Below are 21220 nucleotides of genomic sequence, written 5' to 3'. Positions count from 1 at the left end.
AGGGAGCGAGAGAGTGAGAGAGTGAAAGAGAGAGACGGAGAGTAGGTGGCAGAAAGAGATGGGTGGCGATTTGCAAAACTAAAAGTTATTTCATTTAATTCGATTCCATCATTAAACGCAAATACAAACAATTAATTCAATTATATTCTATGAATATATGCTTTAAAATAAACTGAATATATTTTGTGCTTTAATTTTTATAACAATTTCCCTTGATTCGCGAATTGTCACCTTTGTGGCACGTTTGTTTTTCCAACTCCAGATCCAGCGAATGCGAAAAGTAAATGAAAGAAGCCAACACAATCAAATGGCAGCGTGCTAATGAGACTCTAAACAAGCTGCAGGGCCATTAACCCATGTGCCACCCCGTGCCGAAAAACGCATGCCAGCACGCTTCTCATAACCCTTAACACTCGGCGCCCGGAAAAAAGGAGCGGAGCGACGCAAAACAAACAGCGAACAAGTAGCGTGGCGTGCGATGGCAATAAAATTTAAGAGCGTGATTATTTTCAAGAAGCCAAAGGATATATATATATATGTAAATGGGGTTGGTTTAAAAAATAAACGGATTTAAAAAGCTTTCAGCGCGGACTAATTATGATTTGTGGCGGCTAAAGGCTAATTGCAACTAATTTCGCTTGCCGCCACAAAAACAAAGAAGGCAATACAGAAAAACTTAAATCTTCCGCCAAAGTACTTAAATATTTTGAATTTGAATTCAAATGTGTTAGCTATCGATAACATCTAAAAATTCAAGCTACACAGTGTGTACACACCAAGTTACGAATTATCAGCACAGTTCTGATAAGAATGACCCATGCGACTGGTGGTTGTATTGGCTAAAAAATGGATGCATCATTTATCGATGGAAAACATAAGCAAATAAAGCACGCAACAATAGTATTCAAATTGAAAAGAAGAGAAGAAACTTTAGATCAATTTGTTAGTTCTAAAACAGTGTCAGCAGTGTAACCGTAGCTCGCTTGCCATTAAACACCAGCCAGTGTGACCGTAGGTGCGCAAATGGACGTGCAACCAATACTTATTTATTAACTTGTTTTAAGGCGATTTACCGTGGATTTCACAGGCAGCGGGCATCATGGGCGACGTGGACAAGTGGATAGAGGACGTGAAGAAATGCAAGTACCTGCCGGAGAACGAGCTGAAGAAGCTGTGCGAGATGGTCTGCGACATCCTCCTGGAGGAGACGAACATCCTGCCCGTGAGCACGCCCGTCACCGTCTGCGGTGACATCCATGGCCAGGTAAGCGGTCATCCGTGGTCGTCTCCTGCGTCGTTGCAATGCCCACTAACGCAATGCCATCGCACTCCACCCGCCCACAATTGCAGTTCTACGATCTGGAGCAGCTGTTCCGCACTGGAGGCCAGGTGCCGCATACCAACTACATATTCATGGGCGACTTCGTGGACAGGGGCCACTACTCGCTGGAGACATTCACCAGACTGCTCACGCTGAAGGCGCGCTATCCCAGCCGAATCACCCTGCTGCGCGGCAACCACGAGACGCGGCAGATCACCAAGGTGTACGGATTCTTTGACGAGTGCTTCAGCAAGTACGGCAATGCCAATGGCTGGAAGTACTGCTGCAAGGTCTTCGATTTGCTCACCATCGCTGCCGTGAGTTGCACTATAGGATACTCCATGTGGACAACACCATTTTAACCATAATGCTTACCCCGATACATAGATCATCGACGAGGAGGTGCTGTGCGTGCACGGTGGCCTGAGTCCCGAGATCATTACCCTGGACCAGATCAGGACGATCGATCGCAACGGCGAGATACCGTACAAGGGTGCCTTCTGCGATCTGGTGTGGTCCGATCCCGAGGACATGGAGTACTGGGGCCAGAGTCCGCGCGGCGCGGGCTGGCTGTTTGGCCACAATGTGACCAAGGACTTCATGGCGATCAATAATCTGAACCTGATATGCCGAGCACACCAGCTGGTCAACGAGGGCATCAAGTACATGTTCGAGGGCAAGCTGGTGACCGTGTGGTCGGCGCCAAACTATTGCTATCGCTGCGGCAACGTGGCCGCCATTCTCAGCTTCGAAACGGCGGAGAAGCGGCAGACGAAGATCTTCCTGGCGGTTCCGGACGCGGAGCGTGTGATACCCAAGGAGAACACAACGCCCTACTTCCTGTAAAACGTTCTGATGTGATGCGATGTGATCTGATGCAACGCAAAACCATACCACATACCATACCACATACCGATCCAATACGATCCGCCCACTGTTCCGGCATCGTGGCTAGTAATCAATCATATACGCTTGTGGAGAGCAGAGCGGAGTGCAGCCTTTGACTGACTGATCCGTTTCATTTGACCACCCTAGAAACTCAACGCCTTCAACTCAAAACGTGCGCAACCAGCACCAAGCATAGCAAACACTCAGAACAGCAAACGCAAACACACACACACGTGTAATTTTCGTCTTTTTTTTTGTATGGCAAAAACACATATCTAATTCTTAAGAGCACAGTTTAAAACCTTTGTTATTAGTTTCCGGCAAGTCCAAAGAGAGCGGAGCACGTGAATTGATTTCTTTAAGTCGTATATCCAAGTATTGTATTTACTGATAACGGATGCTAATGGAAGCAAGAATTATATAGAGATTCAGTTTATTTTGTATTCCAAACCTACATATTTATTTCTGTGAACAAACACACAAATCATATACTTTGTACATTTTGTATTTGTAATGCTTTGAAGGAAATAAGCAAGAATAACTAAGAATAACCCAATTGTGTGATCCCGATCAAAACGATATGATTAAAACAAAAAAGACAATTCAAAATGCATTCGTGGGTAATCAGTGGGAAAAACCGAGTGTCCTTAGGTCCATCATCCATCTCTGTCGTTTTCGCGCCACGTCTCGATATTCAAAGTTCCAATGAAATATTTGCAATTACTAGTTTCTTACATAAATATCTTTTATTTCGTTTCGTTTTCGTTCATGAATCATTCTCATTCTCAACATCTCAACAATTGTGTTTGTATATATTGGTTTGCTTTGCGCCAACATTATTCTAGCGTCCAATTCAAAAACAAATATGTATAATTACTAGACTTTCTTTAAGGGGCGAAAAGGGGTAAATAAGTGAGTGACTTTCGCGCTCTGGGGTCATCACCATGTGGCATAATTCATCGCAACTAGCTTTTCCATGGCACCCGGCCATGCTCACAGTGTTTTGGATACTTCTCTATTTGTCAACAATTACAAAAAAAAAACTAAATAATCACACTAGCGGAGTAGTGCATGTTAGGAATTAAAAAAATTCTCAACAACAACAACGATTTGTTTAAACGATAGTGAATAAAGAGGCACCAATCGATTGGCTCACATCATGCATTTTTTTACAAAAAAAAAAATGAAACACTTTAAACAAAATAGGAGAAAAAAACTGAGAGTTGAGCAGCAAATATACGTGGTGCATTAATGTTGTTGTAGTCGTGTTTGGGTGTTTGTCTTCGCCCGATTTCTATGATCAGCCACATCCTGGTTAGTGTTCTGCCCCTCGCCCAGCCAACCCACTACTGTTCCACTACTGCGGCGATATATAGTTGTGCTCGAAGATGTCCAGCTCGTTCTGTATGTAGTTGGCCTTGTTGCGGAGCAGCTTCAATTGCTTCTGGTTCGCCTCCAGGATGTTCAGCTGCGAGTCCAGCGTCTTGAGCTCATCGTTCATGTCCGTGGTGGCGGTGTCAACGGTGCGGCACAAACGGGCAAAGGTGCTCGACAATTCCCTGTTGAGATGTGACAGAGAATATTCGGTTAGGGATCAGCGATTCCCATCGCCTAGTGATCAATACTCACTGCTGCACTTGGTGGCTGCAGTTGGCCGAGGTGAGGTCGACGATCATCTTGAGCTTCTTGGTGGCATGGCGCACGTACTGCGACTTGAATGTGCGCTCCTTGGCGGAATTTGTCCACGAGAGGCGCTCGTACAGGTAGATGCAGCCGTAGAGGGCGCCCACGCCCACCAGGACGCGCCAGCCGATGGTTTTCAGCATCTGCAAGTGGTTTGATTTCATCACATAGCTATGCACTATCACCTGCTTGGTCGTTGGTGAGGACAAGAGGTGTTATGATAATTCGAGCGTTAACACTTACGATGCCGGCGACGACGAGGCCACCAACGGTGCCCTGCGATCCAATGGAGGACACCGCAAAGCGAGAGATCAGCGACAGCTGCTCGGGCGTAATGCCAGCCACAACGGGAGCGGGCAGCAGGCACACAGGAGTTGCCTCCACGGGCGTGGTGGTCGGCGTCGATACGCTGTGCTGTAAACGAGATTCGATGGCGGAGATATAGTAAAGGTGCTGCACCACAACTATACTGTAAGAACTCACTCCAATACTGCTCTGTCGATTGACCAGTGCCGGCTGGCCCTTCTTGCTGCGCTCGCGCACCTTGCCGGTGAAGCGCTGGATCATCGCCGTAATGCCCCAGCTGAACTTGAACTCCAGATCCTCCTGGAAGTCGGCGCAGAGGTTCTGGCAATTCAGTGAGTAGAGCATCTCGAAGGGCTGCGTGCGCACCACCATCTTGGTGCTGGTGGCCAGGAGCTGCTCGTTGGGCACCAGGGCGTGCATGCGATCGGTCATCTCCGTCTGGGCGGACTCGACGTTCATGGCCAGGGCCATGGATAGGCGGGCGCGCAGGTTGCTGCCCAGGCCGCTCTCCACATGGGCATTCAATTCCTTCTTGTAGATGTTCAGGACCAGACGCTCCGGATGGAAGGGCATGTTGAACTCGTCAATGAGCACGCCCAAGCGCCAGATCTCCTCGTTCAGCGCCTTCGACACCTTCTCTTCCACCTCCTCCACCATGTTGTGGATCTTCATCTTCATTTCGCGCGTGACCTGCATCATCTGCGTCTCTGTGCCCTGGATGCGTTCGGTGAGCAGGTTCTTCTGGTCCTGCTTCAGATTGCGGAATATGGTGATCCGCTCGTAAATGTTGTCCAACATTGATTTCATGTCCCCCGAAACACTCTTGCCGCGCGAACTGTGCTGCTGGAACTTGGTTTTCACCGCACTCTGCGAGATGCACTCCTCGAACTTGCGCTCGAAGTCCTGGAACTCGAAGTAGCGTATCTGAAAGCCTTCGGCAATGGCGCCCATGTGCGGCGGATTGCCCTTGGCCTCCTCGATGCGCGCCTGCAGCGTTTCCCTGGCGGAAACGAAGAATACCCTTTCGGCCGCCTCCTTCTCGTTGCTCACCTTCAGCTCCTTGGTGAGGAAGTCGATGCAGCGTTCCGTGTGCTGGGACTTGACCTATCAATGGATGAAATAAGCGTCTCAGAAAGTGCATAGAACAATCATTCAGGGCAACTAAGTAAGCTGCTTCGGGAACAGTAAACAAGGAGGTGTTCATCGACTCAATTCGATTAGGAGACCAAAGCAGAGTGGATTGGGTTTTTGTGGGACCAAGCAAGCGGGTCTAGCTCATTCATTACCTTAGCCAGTTCCTGGCGTTGATTACAGTGGATAGTTGGTTGGTTGTTTGATAGATTGATTGGTTGGTTGGGTAATAAACAAAAACAAAAGACACACATCAACATAGAGACAACAGGCATACGAAGAGGTCCAAGAGATTACCAATGAGATGTGGCAGTGCAAAACTGCTGGTAAACGAACCATTGTCAACTACATATGTACACATATGTGGCATTTGGTTCGCCTGCCATGTAATGTTAATGCAGGGTCTGACAGAGATTGTGGACTAACTAAAGGGGCCGCCTAGAAGACCATACCGATTCCTGGCACTCGGGCTCGTTGGCCGACGCATCCCAGCGATTGTTCAGGATGAAGATGTTCGGCTTGCTCAGCTTCTGGGAGACGGTGTGAAAGAACTGCTTCTCCGCACGCGTCATCGTTGACTCGGCATTCAGGACCAGCACAAAGACATCGGCGTTCAGGCAATGGTTATCGATCCAGTCGTCCAAATTGGCCGACACATCCACGCCAGGTGAGTCCACAAAGACGACATCGTCGCGCAGCAGGCTGCAGCGTTCCCTCGGCCAAAAGATGCGCACCAGACTGCTCTCGCAGAGCTTCTCCTGGCACAAGGCATTCGCCAGTTGTTTGATGTTCTGCGAACGAAGGTCACTAGGTCATTAGGCGAAACACATTCCCAGAGGAGAACTGCGTGGCCCACTTACCACCACATTGAGCTTCTCCTCGGAGCCCTCTGTCATGAGATACGCCTCGCCGCCATTGCTGCCCTCCACTTGGCAGAAGCAATTCGTGGTGTGCCCAATGCCGCTGGGCAGGATCTTCTCGCGCAACATGGCATTGATCACCGAGCTCTTGCCGTTGGAGGTGCGTCCGAAGAAGGCCACCTTCATGTGATCCCGCTGCAGTACCTCGCGAATGGCCGCCACCTTGTACACATAGCTCTCGAACAGCTCCCGTTCCGCCTTGTCCACGATCTCCGCCTCCGCGTGCAGGGCTGAAAGAGCAACGAACATTGGTTTGAGTGGGTATTTCACCAAAGGCGATAGATGTTAGATAAGAATCAAAATTTCACCATTTCCCTTGTATAACTATGAACTGAATCATAATCGTTCTTATCGAATACCATGCAATATAGAAGTCCATTCAATGGCTTCTGTTGGATATTATTAAATATAATATATAACTCACCGTTGATGAAGGTGGTCGTCTCATGGACATACTCCTCGATCTCGCCGTAGATATCGTTGATCTTCTTCTTGGCGCGCACAAAGATCTGGAGCGGTGATTTGTCGTTGGATTGATAGAGCCGCGATTCGGGTAGCAGATTGGCAGCCAGTGTGGAGCCGGATGGTTGCAGCGATGAGTTGAGCCGAGATAGCGGGGAACCGGGTCCGGATTTGTCCACCGTGTCCGTGGAGGAGGCGTGACGGTCGTCGTCGGCGGGGCCCGTTTGCCCGGTCACCAGCGAGATGGTGCGGTTCAAGTAGGCCGCCATTTCGGGATCCGGTTTATGGGTGATTCGGTTTAGCAGATGGTTTTTGGTGGAAGAAGAGAATTGCGATACAAAACAAAAGGTATGCAGCCTAGGGATTCGGTTGTTCAGACTTCCAACTTCTGCAACTTCGCCGCCAACCCGAAACTCAAAACTTAACTATCTCTGTTTATTGTGTGTTACTTTGCTTTTGGGGTATTTGCTCAAAAATCAACGTCATAAAACTGAAACGAAATTAAATGAAAAATTATGACACGAAAGGAAAAACAAAACGATTGAATACAGTGCGCCCTAGATAAGCTCAACTTGAGTGGTTTAAGTGTTAAACAAAATGTGTGCTACAAAATCAAGCATGTGTTTGCTAAGTATATCGTAGAGTGAGCTTTAACTATTGATTTGTTGTTCGCCATGTCGAGAGTGCACTGTATTTGGCGAAAAGGAAAATACCGCAACGCAAATTGCACACACACACACACGTGGTCCAATTGCGCTGCAAACAAATATAAGCGAAAAAAGTATAATAATCTAATGTTTTTGGTTGTTCTTTTTTCTGACAATTTGCATCTGTGTGCGTAAATCGAGTTGATAAAGTTCAATCTACCCTCTCGCTCTATCAACTAACCTGATTATTGCCACTCTCGCTCATATTTGTATTTGTTTTATTTTATATTTGTATTTATTTTCCTCTCCGGTTGTTCGATTCTTTTAGTTGCTGCCCCACAGCTGATGCGTTTTCAAATGGCAAATCGTGAGAAGCGTGGCTCGAACTTCCAATAACCGTACATTGCCGACTAGAATCCAGTTGCAGAGAGGCAATTTCACGAAATTTAGTTAATATTATTAATTTTTTTTAAATGCACATGATGTAACGTTAAGGTGACCAGCTCATGTTGTTTGCTGACATCCGGCGTTAGTGCATTTTTATGCCTTCCCATGCTTAGTATATTTTCATGCCAATCGGAAGCTTAATATGGTATTTTTTTAATTCGTTGCCAGATTTAATTTAAATATATTTCATTTTGAATTGCTACCACCTAGATTCAATCATTTAATTTTCTAATTTAAAAATAGAGTTTACCCTGTAAATGAATTTCACTGATTGGAAATGGTCACACTAGCCAATTTCCAGTTAGCCGGAATGTAACGGCGCCTTTCCCGCTTCAATTGGAATTCGCGTGTAATTTTGTGTCTCGTGTTAATTGTATTATTTCCCCCGCTTTTCCGCGTTTCGCGTGCAAAGCGATGAGTCTGCAGGACGAGAGTTTTCCGACGGACGAGCTGTTTGACCAGCTGAACAATTTGAGTAGCGGTGGCGCCAGGAATACCTGGTTCGCTGAGCACCATAAGCCCGCAGCCTTCGAGCGGAATACGGCGCCATTTTTGGATATCTGCTACGCGGATCCGGAGTTTGATGCGGATGGTGATGTGGCCAACAAGAGTGCCAAGACATGCGTAAGCGATCCCGTGGGTCGCGATCAGGAGGATGAGGACGACTATGATGAGGATGTCGATGGTAAGAAATGCACTCTCTCTCTCTCTCTCATCACTTGCTTAACTGCACTGGGAGAAATATTAACATCAAAGATATTGGGCACTTCAGTCAATGGGCACAGTAAATTGGCCAGTGGTTACTTGTATCCTTTCTTCTTCAACCAGGTGATGATCATAAACTGGGTGGCGAGGAGGCTCCATTGGGCAGCGGGCGCTCCAGCAAGGCTGTCTCCTACCAGGACATCCACTCGGCCTACACGAAGCGCCGCTTCCAGCACGTGACCAGCAAGGTGGGCCAGTACATAGCGGAGATCCAGGCGCAGGACCAAAAGAGACGCAATGTGGCGTTCGCCGGATTCCAACGGGTCAACTCCATGCCGGAGAGTCTAACGCCCACAATGCAGCAGGCGTATGTCCATGATGGTGACTTCAAGGTGGACAAAAACTGCCAGTCGCAATTGAACTCGAACTGCAATTCCAATTCAAACAACTCCAGCAGCAGCTTTGACCGATTGCTGGCCGAGAACGAGAGCCTGCAGCAGGAGATCAAGTCATTGAGAGGAGAGGCGAAGCGTCTGCAGGGCTTCAACGTGTATGTCCAGGAAAGACTGGACAGAAAGACAGATGATTTTGTGAAGATGAAGTGCAATTTCGAGACCCTGCGCACAGAGCTAAGCGAATGCCAGCAGAAACTGAGACGCCAGCAGGGCAACTCACAGCAGCACTTCATGTACCACATTCGATCGGGGACCAGTGCCAAGGCCACCCAAACGGATTTCCTGGTGAACGCCATACCCGCGTCCGGAAACGTCCTGGTCACACCCCATCCTCTGGGCGACCTGACCTACAACAGCAGCAAAGGATCCATCGAGTTGGCACTGCTCAGCGTGGCGCCTTCTGCCCGAGTGGCCCAGAATCCCGGCCAGGTCCAACGCGCGGTTCACCCACAATCTTTGGACTTTAGCAGCGTTAGCACCGAAGCTGATGGCAACGGTAGTGGTAAGCAATCTCAATGCTGTTGTATTAGATCTGTAGATTATTATCTGGTTTCTATTCAAGGCGAACATCGTGTGAACACCTCATCCAGGGCCTTGGTCAGAAGAACCCCGGCGCCCAACAACTCGGAAACCAGCCAGCCGAGCAGCAACGACTCGGCCATCGAGGTGGAGGCGCACGAGGAGGAGCCGCCCAGCTCCAGGCGGCAGTGGGTATCGCAGGAGGAGCGCATCTCGCCCAGGCAATGGGGCCAGCACGATGGCATGTACTACTTTGACAAGCGCAACAACCGAGTCATCGAGGTGATGGGCTTCAATATCAGTCAGGGACGCAATCAGAGTCAAGACACCATTCATAATCAGAGCATCAATGATAGTCAGACGCGTCTGCTGGTCCGCTCGATGTCGATGTCGCACTTGGAAACGCATGACCACTTTAGGAGTAAAAGAACGACACTGGGCAGCCGGATGCTGCGATTCCTGGGGCCTTGCGTTCGCTGCCGTAATGGTGATCCATTGAACCGCAGCAATGCCACATACATGGATGGTTTGCCTGCAATGCCCGAGGAGGCGTTCGTTGACCAAAGGAACCAGCGCTAGTCCAACCTCCCACCATCCACTTTTATTTATTTATTGTATGTATAATCATATCCTGTTATTTTATGTCGCGTTACGTGATCCATTTAGTCAACATTTTTAATGCCACAGCATTCAGTTAACCAATATGTGCATGTATAACCAAATTTCAAATTCGTTAGTAACTTTCCTCCAAAGGAAAATAATCTCTTTGGCGAATTGTGTAGTGAAACGTAATATTTATTTCTATCCAAGCAAATATGTACTTGTTTTAATAAAAAATTTTGCTAACTTGCATTTGTATCCGAATTGTTCGGGTAGATACATATATCATGTATTGAAATCATGTGAATCATATGCAGATTCGGCCACACTGGCAGTGGATGCTTGGCGACTTCGGCCACACTGCCAGTGCCAATTACGCAGAGCTTCAGCATTCGTCACCAATGTTTTGCACCCTTTCGCTCCGAAAATGGACAAACGATCTTCTATTCAAGTTTGCTACGATTTATTGTGGGTTTTGCTTTCTCGAATACACTTGCACGGCAATGAACGAACGCGTTTGCAGCTTCCACTGGTGGAGTTGACAATAACTACTCTCTATGCATTATATTATTTATTGTTCTGTTTTTTTATTGAGTTTTTTCAAATGTTTTTGTTGGTTTCTTTACACTTGTTTTTGTATGGTATTTCTCGTTTGTATCTTGTTTGCATAATAAATTATAGTTAAATTAAAAGTAAAATGTTATCAAGTTAGTACTTTTTTTTAGGTTTTCAGGCGGGGTGGGTGCTGGTGGGTCGGGCGGGCGTTTTGGGGGATAAATCATTAGGGTCGTGTCGTGGTTAGTCGATCGATCGGCTAAGATGAACAAAATATAAACATAACAAACTTAATAAAGAGCGGGGATCGTGGGCGGTTTCGGGTGGGGGAAATGCTGAACATAAACAATAGGCGCAAACATTTTACTCTCTCTGCCTGTCCCTATATATATAGTCAATATATATATATATATATTTATATATATATATAGCTTATACAAATAATTAAGTGGTTGCTTGTCGGTTTCCCTTCGTTAATTATTTTACTACTAAAAATAAGTTTCTGCCTTATTTCCAACTTATTGTTTTGCAGTTGCAGTGTGTTGCAGTTTTCTTCTGGTTTTCGTTTTTGTCCTATTGGTTCGTATTTGGTTGCTCTTCTCCTCAACTACACATCTCCAACTCCCTCAATATCAGCGTCGTCATATCGATATCCATCCCATCCAATCCAATCCAATCCCATCTCATCCTAATCCAATCCGATCGATTCTCTCCTCTATCTCTCTCTCTCTTTCTGCCTCGTCCCTCGTCAATTACAATCTACGGCTTCTGCATTTTACGTCCATCGTCCTCCGGCTATAAAAGGTTGAACTCCAGCTCCTCCCGCTCCTCCTGCTCCAGTTGCTTACTTCTGGACCATCTTGACCAGCAGATCGGTGGAGAATGACTTGGGGCGCTCGATGGGCAGGCCGAGGGCGCGATCCCAGACGAGGGAGGCCAGCACGCCGAGGGCACGGGAAACGCCGAACAGCACGGTGTAGTAGTTCATCTCCTTCATGCCGTAGTACTGCAGCAGCACACCGGAATGGGCATCTACATTGGGCCAGGGGTTCTTCACCTTGCCGGTCTCGGTCAGGATTGGGGGCACCACCTTGTAGATCTTCGACACCAGCTGGAACGTCTCGTCCTCGGGCAGGTGCTTCAGAGCGAATTCGCGCTGGCAGGTGTAGCGGGGATCGGTCTTGCGGAGCACGGCGTGTCCGTAGCCGGGAACCACCTGGAATATGTGCAAGTAGTGATGTTAAATACAAATCTCTGGTTTTGTTACATAATCAGGACTAAATTATATAATATGAAAATCATATTCCTGAAGAAATAAACCTACCTGTCCGGACTTGAGGGTCTTCCAGATGTACTCCTTGAGCTGCTCCTCCGACGGGTTGTTGCCGGCCTCCTTCTGCAGCTTGCGCAGCCACACGAGCACCTCCTGGTTGGCCAGGCCGTGCAGAGGACCAGCCAGACCGTTCAGGCCGGCGGCGAAGGAGAGGTAGGGATCGCTGAGGGCGGAGCCCACCAAGTGAACGGTGTGGGCGGACACGTTGCCACCCTCGTGGTCACTGTGGATGGTCAGATAGAGACGCATCAGCTCGGTGAAGGGGGCGTTGTCGTAGCCGAGCATCTTCACAAAGTTCGCCGACCAATCCAGGCTGGAGTCAATCGAGCGGGAGCCCTTGCCGCCGCGATAGGTGTTGCAGTAGATGGTGGCAGCCACCACTGGCAGCTTGGCGATCAGGTCCATGCTGTCCTCGTAGACGTACTCCCAGTACTTGCTCTTGTGCACGCCATCCGAGTACGCCTTGGCGAACTTGCTGTCGTGATTCAGCGCGGTGACGGCGGCGGCGAACTGCGACATTGGGTGCAGGGTGGTGGGCATGTTGTTCAACATGGTGACCACGTGCTGGGGCAGGGCGGCGCGCTCGGCCCATTCGCGGGACAGCTGCTGCACCTGGGACTTGGTGGGCACCTCGCCGGTCAGCAGCAGCCAGAAGAGACCCTCGGGCAGGGGCTCGGTGCCGCCATCGGCGGCGGGCAGAACCTTTTGGCACTCGGGAATGGAGAGGCCGCGGAAGCGGATGCCCTCGTCCGCATCCAGCACCGAGGTCTCGGTGACCAGGGCCTTGATGCCGCGCATGCCGCCGTACATCATGTCGATGGTCGTCTCGCCCATCTTGGTGGCGCCATGCTGCTTGCGGAAGTTCTTCACGCGCTCCTGCTCCTGGGGCACCTTGGCGGCCAGCACGTCGCGCAGGCTCTTGCCATCGGCGGCGATACTACGGACATAGGCTCCCACATTTGGCAGTTTCTGGAAGGGAATGAGTGGAAAAATACCAATCAGTTTGGTGCTTTTAAGCATATGCAGTCAGTTTTGTAATTATCTTACAAGAAGTGGTAGAAATAAATAAAGGCAACAAAATACACAAAAAAAAAACCAACAATGGATTCTTGTTTAAACAAAAGAAAAGCATAGGCTTCCAGTACTGATAATAAGTTGGGGTTCCTCCAATAATCAATGATGATAATTCGTTGGTTATCGTCTATTGTCTATCAAATTATCGACGACAATCGTCAGAACTTTCTGGGAATCGATAGAAATCGAAATATTAAACGGCTTACATAGAGACTATGTAGAAATGCAATTTAAGTCCCGTCGGGAACATAAAATGTCGCGCTAATTCTCGAAAGCCTGACAAGCTAACAAGCACTTCCGACCAATGTTATCGATTGCAATCGACCGTTTCGTCATTGTCATTGAACGACGCTTTCAAGTACAAGGCGAAACGCACATTCATGTGCACTTACATTCATACATTGAGTAATTCCCCGTCTGTGTGGCCGTCTGAGCTCAGCTGATAAAGCTGCACTGCCCGCCCTGCCACTGGTTCGGTTATGTCAGCACTTGAACATTTTGCATTTCAGTGACTCAGACACGTCAGATTCGCCGGGTTGGACGAACTGCGAGTGTGGCACAAACAAATGTTTGCCGGCATTTAATTGAATTCAACTTAACCGCCGGTTCAATGAACCACCCACAACACAACACACCTGATTCAATTCCAGGTTTATTTTTTTTTTATTATTTTTTTTTTTTTTTTGCATTTGTTTAAATTACATATGCAAAAGAAACGCTTTGAGATCATATATGTACGTACACATATAAGAAAAGCGGGATCTTCAAATGAAAATTGGACCCTACTCTCTTTCAATAATTAAAATAAAAGTTTAAAATCATTAAGAAATTAAAAAAAAAAATAACATTTTAAGTAACATTTATGGTAACCAACTCAAATATTTAACTGAACGGAATGACATCACTACTCGTAGAAAAATGTGTATTTTTTTTTTTTTTAAATAAATGGAACACTTATAATGTGGAAAACCTCTTAAACTGGAACACCCCAGTGATCTTTAGCCACGCGTTGGCATTTGTCAAATAAAACGAAGCGAAATGGAATGGAAAATGCGATTCCGAGCCGCGAGTCCAATTTCAATTCCGATTCCGCTCGGCGGGCGCAAAGTGCGGATTTGTATTTGATTGACGGGCGTAGTGGAGACCCCCCCCCTCCCCCCACCAGCGCTCCACCGCCCCACTATGTATACATATATCCCCACCACTCTGGCATGATTTTCTTTATTTTTCTTGCTGCGCGGCCAGTGGGTCAACAAATTCAATTAACCAAGTGAACTTGTGGCGCCGCCGCCTGCAAAATTGAATTGCATGATTCGCGGACCAATTTAATGGGTGAGCCGCCAAGCGACGACCGGTTTTCCATTCACGTTCATTGATAAAAAGCCTTTTGGCCAAAAAAAAAAAAAAACGACGTGCATATTAATTACCGATAATAGCCGAGCAGCGTACCAAAATACAAAACCAATGTCCGTTGTTGGCAACCGCAAGTCCGTTGGTTTTAGTTACCACAAGCGATGCACTGAGCGAAAAGGTACTTAGTGCTCAAATAACTAGAAATACAATTCCCATTTCCCAGCATTTTGTTTTTTTCTATATCTGTATCGTGGGAAATCGGAAACCCAAGATATCAAACATCGTTTTGTAGCCAATGTGGCAAACCGCAGGTGAAATGCTCATGTTTCTAATGCTAATTGAGCTGTCAAACGCGAAAAGGCTTGCATAACAAAAAAAAAAAATAATAATAATAAATAAAAAAAAAATATAATAAAAAACCTGCCGATCAATGACCACGCACCACTGTACTACCGCTGCTATCTAATCGCTATGCTCCGCAATTATTTCACTTTTCCGGAGTGACGAGCGGGAGGGGGGAGGGGGGTTGGGGGGCCGAGTGGACACTTGAAGCGAGCCTCAGGCTCCAGGCGAGAATATTTATGTACGACTGGAGGGCCCATTATCTGGGCCAGAGGCGCACGTTCATCTGCTGATAAGCCCAAGCCCCCGACAATGGGCGAGCATGTGTACAAGTAGTAGTAGTATGTATATGTAGTAGTGGATGTTCCGAATGGATTTCAAGGTCTCACGCGCCGGCAATTATCGCATGTCTAACTATGGGCCGCGTTTGCCATGTCATCAAGGAAGCGTTCTGGCTCTGGTTCTGGACTCGCGTGTTGTGACGGCGCCGGCAGACTTGCTCCACTTCTTTCACCTCGATCGAATGATCTGATCCATCGGGTTACGCAATGTATATTATATATATATATATATAAGTGCGAAAACGAAACGGAAACCTTGAGAAAGCCGGGAAAGCCTCGAGCGGCGAGCGCCGAGCTGCGAGCAGAGTTGTCATCGAGGTGAGCCGCCGCTGACCCCGCGGCGATTGAATCAAGTGTTCTCACACTACGGACTACAGTGAAGCTGCATCGGAAGTAAAAACTTCAAATGCTCCATACCACATAATATGCAATTAAGCCCATGCGAGTTATGCAACTGACAGAATGCACGATGGAGCGAAGTCTGTACTTCAAACACTTGGCATTTGAATGATGATCATGGAAACGGTTGCATCCCACTATGGATGAATGGTGGTATCGGTAGGGGTATGGGTATGGGCAATGGGCAATGGGAACCTTGGGCCGCCTTGCATCGCGTGGCGTTTTCAATTCGACTTTAATGATATCTGCTATTAGAGAGCGACCGCTTGTCAGTTGTCTAATAATTGCAGTCCGAGTTAATCGTCTTAATTAAGTTTAGAACGCCGCGTTTGCCATTCTCCACTATTGTAGTAGTAGTAGTAGTAGTAATAGTAGTAGTGCCATTTTATTGTCTCTGCCGCCGAAAGTAAACGGACATCATCACACAAACGCAGCGCATTGAAAGTACCGCGTGACGTAATCCCGTCACTCAACTAAATTCAACTCAAGTCAACTGGAGAATCGTTGTTTCGTATTGGATTGGATTGGAACGGATCAGTTGAACAAACTTCAGATGCCCGTCTGTTGTTGCCGGGTCGGAATTTTCCCCTCAGTCATTTAAATGCTGTGAAATACAAAGTCTGACTAAGCAAAGATCATAATGGGGACTTTTGCGAGGAACTACGGAATTAAGCAGATTCCAATTTGCATATTACTTTGGCCAGACAAATTCCGGTTGCCAAGTTCTTAAGATCTTTGTTCTTTTTTTTTTGCTGTAAATGTTCAGCAAATCGAAACAAGTTTGGTAATAAGTTACTATTTAAAACATCAACATTTTGCTTAATGTGCAGCCCTGTGTTCGAACTTCTTTTGACCATCAATCATACGGATACATTTGTATCTTGTATCTACAAAGCGAGCAATTTGCGCATTGCGAAATCGCCGAAATCGTACATAGTAGTATGTATACAAATATTTGGCCGTCTTTTTATCATCATCAAAATAAAAACTGATTGAGTTAACACCTTATATTCGCATTCGCATTCCCAGTTGGTTGGGGGGCTTTGCGTGTCCGCTTTATCAGCGATATGGCGACGTCTACCGATCATGTGCTCCAGCGGCAAATTTGTCACGCTTATCATCAGTCCGCTCCGAAAACGACGGGGGTGTTATAAAGGGGGCTTATACCATGTACCATATACTATATATGCTATAAGGAGATATGGGCAGACTGGGCGGGGCATTGCGGTCAGGCTAAAAGCTATCTCAAATGCGGCACGCAATGCTGATTTAGCCAATTTACTCAATATTACTTGCAAATCATACAGGAAGATATAAATGCATATATATAGTATTACGGATTTCTATTTGCAATGCATTTTCTCAACAAGGTGACATTTTTACTGAGTTGCATAAGCCTGCGATTAAACATATTGTTGCAATATACTACATATATGCACGTTGATTGTTTGTGGATTTGTATTGTAAGAGGTTGTTAGTCAGCATAAAGTTCATGCCATGGTACATACATATGTAAATTTGGATCATAAAGCTTTTATGGGTGGTAGAAACCCTTAGCTGATAACAGCAAAAAACATAGTGCTGTTGATACGAAGTGTTAATATACGATGGGATTCATTAATTATTTATTATTCTGATGGCAAGATGGGGTTTTTTTTTGCAGGAAGTTTGGTTAAATAGTGATGATTTGGGTTCCAATATCACTCGTATCTTGGGACCTTCTAACTTTCCATGACGACGACACCTATTTAAGAAGGCGTCGTGTTATCACGCGCATAACTAGAATTCTGGATTGGCGTTAATCCAGGTGGAAAAAAAGGTCCACTTGAGCTTTGCCCGCTGGTCATAAAATCCCGATTTAGATTCGCTAATCAAAAATGCGCACCGGGCGTAAAAAGCTAATGTACAAATTGTGTATAAATTATGCATTTGCTCTTATGCAATCGCTTGATCATCTGTTTACTTTTTCCGCTCTCTAACGGCACTCTCCTTACTTTCCACTCTCTCTTTCGCTCACTCTCTCTCTCTTGGTTTGTTTTGGAAAAACAAAAGGAAAAAGGGTCGTGGGCTTTACGTAAGAGTTGTCACGATTTGTGACGTATTAGCGGAGAGGCGATAAAAAATTTCGCGTGTTGCCATTTCGTCAAACTACGTCAAACGCAAATAAAACAGCGCTTTTTTTGCTTTGGCCTAAACACTTGGCAGAAATATGTGGGTTATTGGCCAATTTGCTGCATTTAAAATAAATGTATTGCATGTAATTGTTGGAAGTGGAAAACAAACAAATTAAACCTTTTCTACTGTAACATTTACAAGAATTATTTATAGACAAAATAAGCAAAAACCGTAAATCAGAGAAAAGAAAAACAAAATTAAATAAAACGCGTCAGCACCAGCATTTATTTTTTTTTTTTTTTTTGGCACTCGGCCAGCGGCGGCAGAACAGGAAGAAGAAGATTTGGGGAGTGTGCATAACATTTGGCGAATCTACACGGCGAGAAATAATTGCAGCAAATTATAAAATTGGGTCAAAATTACACTCGTAATTACTGTCTCTCTTGATTTTAATTTTGAATGAAGTTATATTTATTTGATTTGTTCATATATGCATAATATATTATTATAATATATTATATATTATTATATATTCTGTTATTATTAAAGGACACTTTCAACCGTTTGTTTGTTATTAAAGTTGCCGCAGTGACCTTAGTTTCTTTTTTTGCCTGTGTATTTATTACCCAACGCAGGTCAAAGAGAAAACAAATCACCCCCGAGAAAAAGCAAAAGGAGGCTCGTCCTGCAAGCCCTTTTTTCGTGTGTATGTGTGCACGCCGTGGGTGTACATTTGTACGTACGTGTGTGTGTGTGTGCTATTGATTTTTCAATTACAAAATCGCAAGTACTATTCTTTTCGGCATTTTTCTCGTTCTTGGCATTATGCAATCCGCTCACATGCAAATGTGCATTGCCGGTGGGTGGTAAGTGGGCGTGCTGCTGCTCCTCCTTTTGCTTTAAGGTCATTCGGCGGACACATCTCTTTTGCAAGAGAGAGAGATGGTGTGTCTTCCTTCTTTCGCAACAACAACACAGCATAAGCTAGTGACACGCATGAGAAACGAAACGTGAACGAATGAAAAATGGTATTCTCTGTTTTTTTTTCTCCGCTCTCTCTTGCTCGACCAACTCTCTCCGCCTTACGCTCTTTTTCTTTATTTCGCTCTGCGCCGTGGCATTTGTTTTTGTTGTTGTAAATTTACAAGAATAAGGCCCAAAAAAATCAAGCCGGACTTGTGGAAATTTACCAAAAAAAAATCTAAAGCGGACGGCCCAAAAATAAGCAAAGTTCGTTAAACCCACAAAGAATATAGAGATTTTTATTTATAGGCATTCCGATGTTGCCAAAAAAAAAAAAGAAATGGGCGAATTTCATTTGGCGATTATGTAATGTATTAGAAGACACACACACATACGTACGTACATGCATACACGTTAGCACTTATCATTCGCCAACAACAATGAAGCGAATAAAGTTCTTAATCGCAAGCACATGTCTGGAAATTCTTTTTTTTTCAATTCCAGCGTGACGTGTGTGGAAGAAGAAGAGGATGGGAAAGGAGGAGTAGGATCAGATGAAGAAGAAGAGGGATGGGTTGAGGAAGAGCGAAAGGGAGAGGAGAGGACGAAGGTGTTGTTAACAACAGAAGCGACACACTTTACGGTTAGCTAACTGGAAGGAGGTGTATAGAGATCCCAGGAAAGCATGGGAATTCGATACACTGAACGAAAAGCAAAGGGGTAATTCGAAAAGTTAAAAAGAAGAACTCACCTGTGCCTCGGACAATTTGCGTGCGGAAATGCGGTAGAACATGGCAATGCGATTACGTACGGCTGCGAGTAGAAGAAAAACACTTTCGCCTTGGCTAGAAAATCCCTCTCGCACTGAAAAACACACACACACAGAAAAAAATTTGCTTTCCTTTTTCTGGAAGTGAAGTGTTCTTTTCGTGGGTCTCTCGTCTAGCAGCTGCGCGGCAACTGAATGGCGCCAATCGCATTTTCCACGGGAAGGGGCGGCACGAGCGCAAAGAACACCCGCTAATTCCCACGCAACAGCGTTTTCCGCTCTCCCCCAGCAAGGTCACACTAAAGGTGGGCTGCCTGCTCTGGTACTTGAAAAAAAAAACGCCCACGCAACTAATTTATTGAAATAAATGTTATATGCTTTGGATGCATTTTGGCGCTACTAAGATGCATATAAGTTGACATTTCCTCGAGTACAGACTAGTTTTCTATTCCAATTTTAAAGAAGTCTAGTAGTTATTCCAGTCGACACCCCCAATTACCTTGCATTTTAAACCGCTCCCTGACATTGTCTGCTTGCTATAGAGTATAAATACTGCCCACTTTATTGCGGGAAAATCAAACACCGACTTATGTAGAAAATAATCATATTTTAACTGAGGTTTTATAACATAGCTTTGCCGAAAAAGTATTTTAGGTCATATATGTAGTATAACGCATATTGACAAAATTTCGATATTCACGGAGACGTTTATCATCATAACTTTGTTAAAAATTGTCGTACAGTATACAATTTAGTAGTTTTGTGCAGCGAATTAAAAGTGCTAGCGATCCCTATTACTTTTTCAAGGATTTAGAGAAATTCATTTTTGGGTCAATTTTCGCATTTTCGGTAAGGGGTAACATCATCAAAATTTGCAAAAAATGGTCAAAAAATAGAATTCCCATTTTTGCACACAGTTTGATTGGGAATTTAAATACGAACTCAACGAGATATTGCATTCCGTATTCAGTAAATTATTTTTAAAGTTGTGGCCAAAAAACTGATTATTTTATGACGGAAAATTGAAAACAATTATTTTGGCAAAAATTAAACAACTTAAGATGGGCATTTTTATCATAACTTGACTAAAACTCATCATAAAGCTGAATCAATAACTGTTTTGAGCAGCTAATTACGAAAGCTAACCACCCCTATTACTTTTTGACCGATTTGGGAAAACTAATTTTTGGGTAATTTTTGGCATTTTTTGTAAGGGGTAACATCGTCAATATTTGAAAAAATGGACAAAAAATAGAATTCCCATTTTTGGACAAAGTTTGATAGGGAATTTAAAGACGAACTCAACGCGATATGTAATTCCATATTTGGACAAATATTTTAAAAGTTGTGGCCAAAAAACTGAATTATTTTTGGACGAAATTTGGAGAAACAGCTCTTGGCAAATATTAAAGAAAATTTGTATACGCATTTTACTCATAATTTGGCTATGGAAATATCAGATAAAGGGAGATTTATATTAAAAGAAAACTCACTTGGGCATTCTGCATATCCGGCATGTTCGAGGATTCCGGAGTCGCCGATTGTTGCTGCTCCTTGAGATTGCCAGTCACGCCATCCTGTTTGGAACGCATTCCAATGAACTTCGAGTCCCACATGGAATTTTTAGCCAAATAACGTCGTTGAAAGGCAAAACGATGGCTCAAAGAACCACATCCGAAGCGGCGGACGAACATTACTACTTTTAGCTGCAAATATATAAGATATTTTGAAATTTCTACTTCGCTTTTCCTGTTTTTTGAGAGATTGTGAAAGCTAGTGATATAGAATACAAAAAGTTATTTTGACAGGAAAGCGATTGCGATAAGATTAGGGATGGTATCAAGCAGTTCGGAATACTGTATATACTGTATACTGTATAATCGTTTGCACGT

General features: G+C 45.2%; 4 protein-coding genes across 10 annotated transcripts; 2 read left to right on the top strand and 2 right to left on the bottom strand.

Annotated features, from left to right (window-relative positions):
* Positions 1 to 999: 999 nt before the first annotated feature.
* On the top strand, positions 1000 to 2811 carry LOC27206643 (serine/threonine-protein phosphatase 6 catalytic subunit). The gene is made up of 3 exons (XM_039297823.2): positions 1000 to 1264; positions 1351 to 1638; positions 1709 to 2811. The coding sequence occupies exons 1-3, from the start codon at positions 1100 to 1102 to the stop codon at positions 2165 to 2167; spliced, it is 912 nt and encodes a 303-aa protein (XP_039153757.1). The 5' UTR covers positions 1000 to 1099; the 3' UTR covers positions 2168 to 2811.
* A 118-nt stretch (positions 2812 to 2929) lies between these two features.
* Positions 2930 to 7901, bottom strand: LOC6725280 (transmembrane GTPase Marf). Of its 7 annotated transcripts, none has more exons than XM_039297818.2 (9): positions 7600 to 7901; positions 6674 to 6977; positions 6190 to 6479; positions 5782 to 6120; positions 5485 to 5496; positions 4376 to 5302; positions 4136 to 4306; positions 3839 to 4077; positions 2930 to 3768 (listed from the first exon to the last, which is right to left on the bottom strand). In XM_039297818.2, exons 1-9 carry the CDS (start codon positions 7621 to 7623, stop codon positions 3567 to 3569), a joined length of 2508 nt encoding a protein of 835 aa, XP_039153752.1. In that variant the 5' UTR covers positions 7624 to 7901; the 3' UTR covers positions 2930 to 3566. The 7 variants fall into 7 exon arrangements, with proteins under 7 accessions (XP_039153752.1, XP_039153754.1, XP_039153755.1 ...); XM_039297820.1 differs by having other exon boundaries at positions 3839 to 4035; XM_039297821.2 differs by having other exon boundaries at positions 6674 to 6758.
* Positions 7902 to 8070: 169 nt separating this feature from the next.
* LOC6725279 (protein swallow) lies at positions 8071 to 10367 on the top strand. The gene is made up of 3 exons (XM_016172909.3): positions 8071 to 8490; positions 8634 to 9467; positions 9528 to 10367. The coding sequence occupies exons 1-3, from the start codon at positions 8220 to 8222 to the stop codon at positions 10061 to 10063; spliced, it is 1641 nt and encodes a 546-aa protein (XP_016038297.1). The 5' UTR covers positions 8071 to 8219; the 3' UTR covers positions 10064 to 10367.
* Positions 10368 to 10525: 158 nt separating this feature from the next.
* Positions 10526 to 21080, bottom strand: LOC27208541 (probable citrate synthase, mitochondrial). Its single transcript, XM_039297822.2, has 3 exons — positions 20822 to 21080; positions 11964 to 12941; positions 10526 to 11855 (listed from the first exon to the last, which is right to left on the bottom strand). The coding sequence occupies exons 1-3, from the start codon at positions 21020 to 21022 to the stop codon at positions 11484 to 11486; spliced, it is 1551 nt and encodes a 516-aa protein (XP_039153756.1). The 5' UTR covers positions 21023 to 21080; the 3' UTR covers positions 10526 to 11483.
* Positions 21081 to 21220: the final 140 nt, after the last annotated feature.

This window comes from Drosophila simulans, chromosome X (assembly GCF_016746395.2).
Source record: "Drosophila simulans strain w501 chromosome X, Prin_Dsim_3.1, whole genome shotgun sequence".
Lineage (NCBI taxonomy): Eukaryota > Metazoa > Arthropoda > Insecta > Diptera > Drosophilidae > Drosophila > Drosophila simulans.
This window is presented reverse-complemented; position numbering and strand designations above follow the sequence as displayed.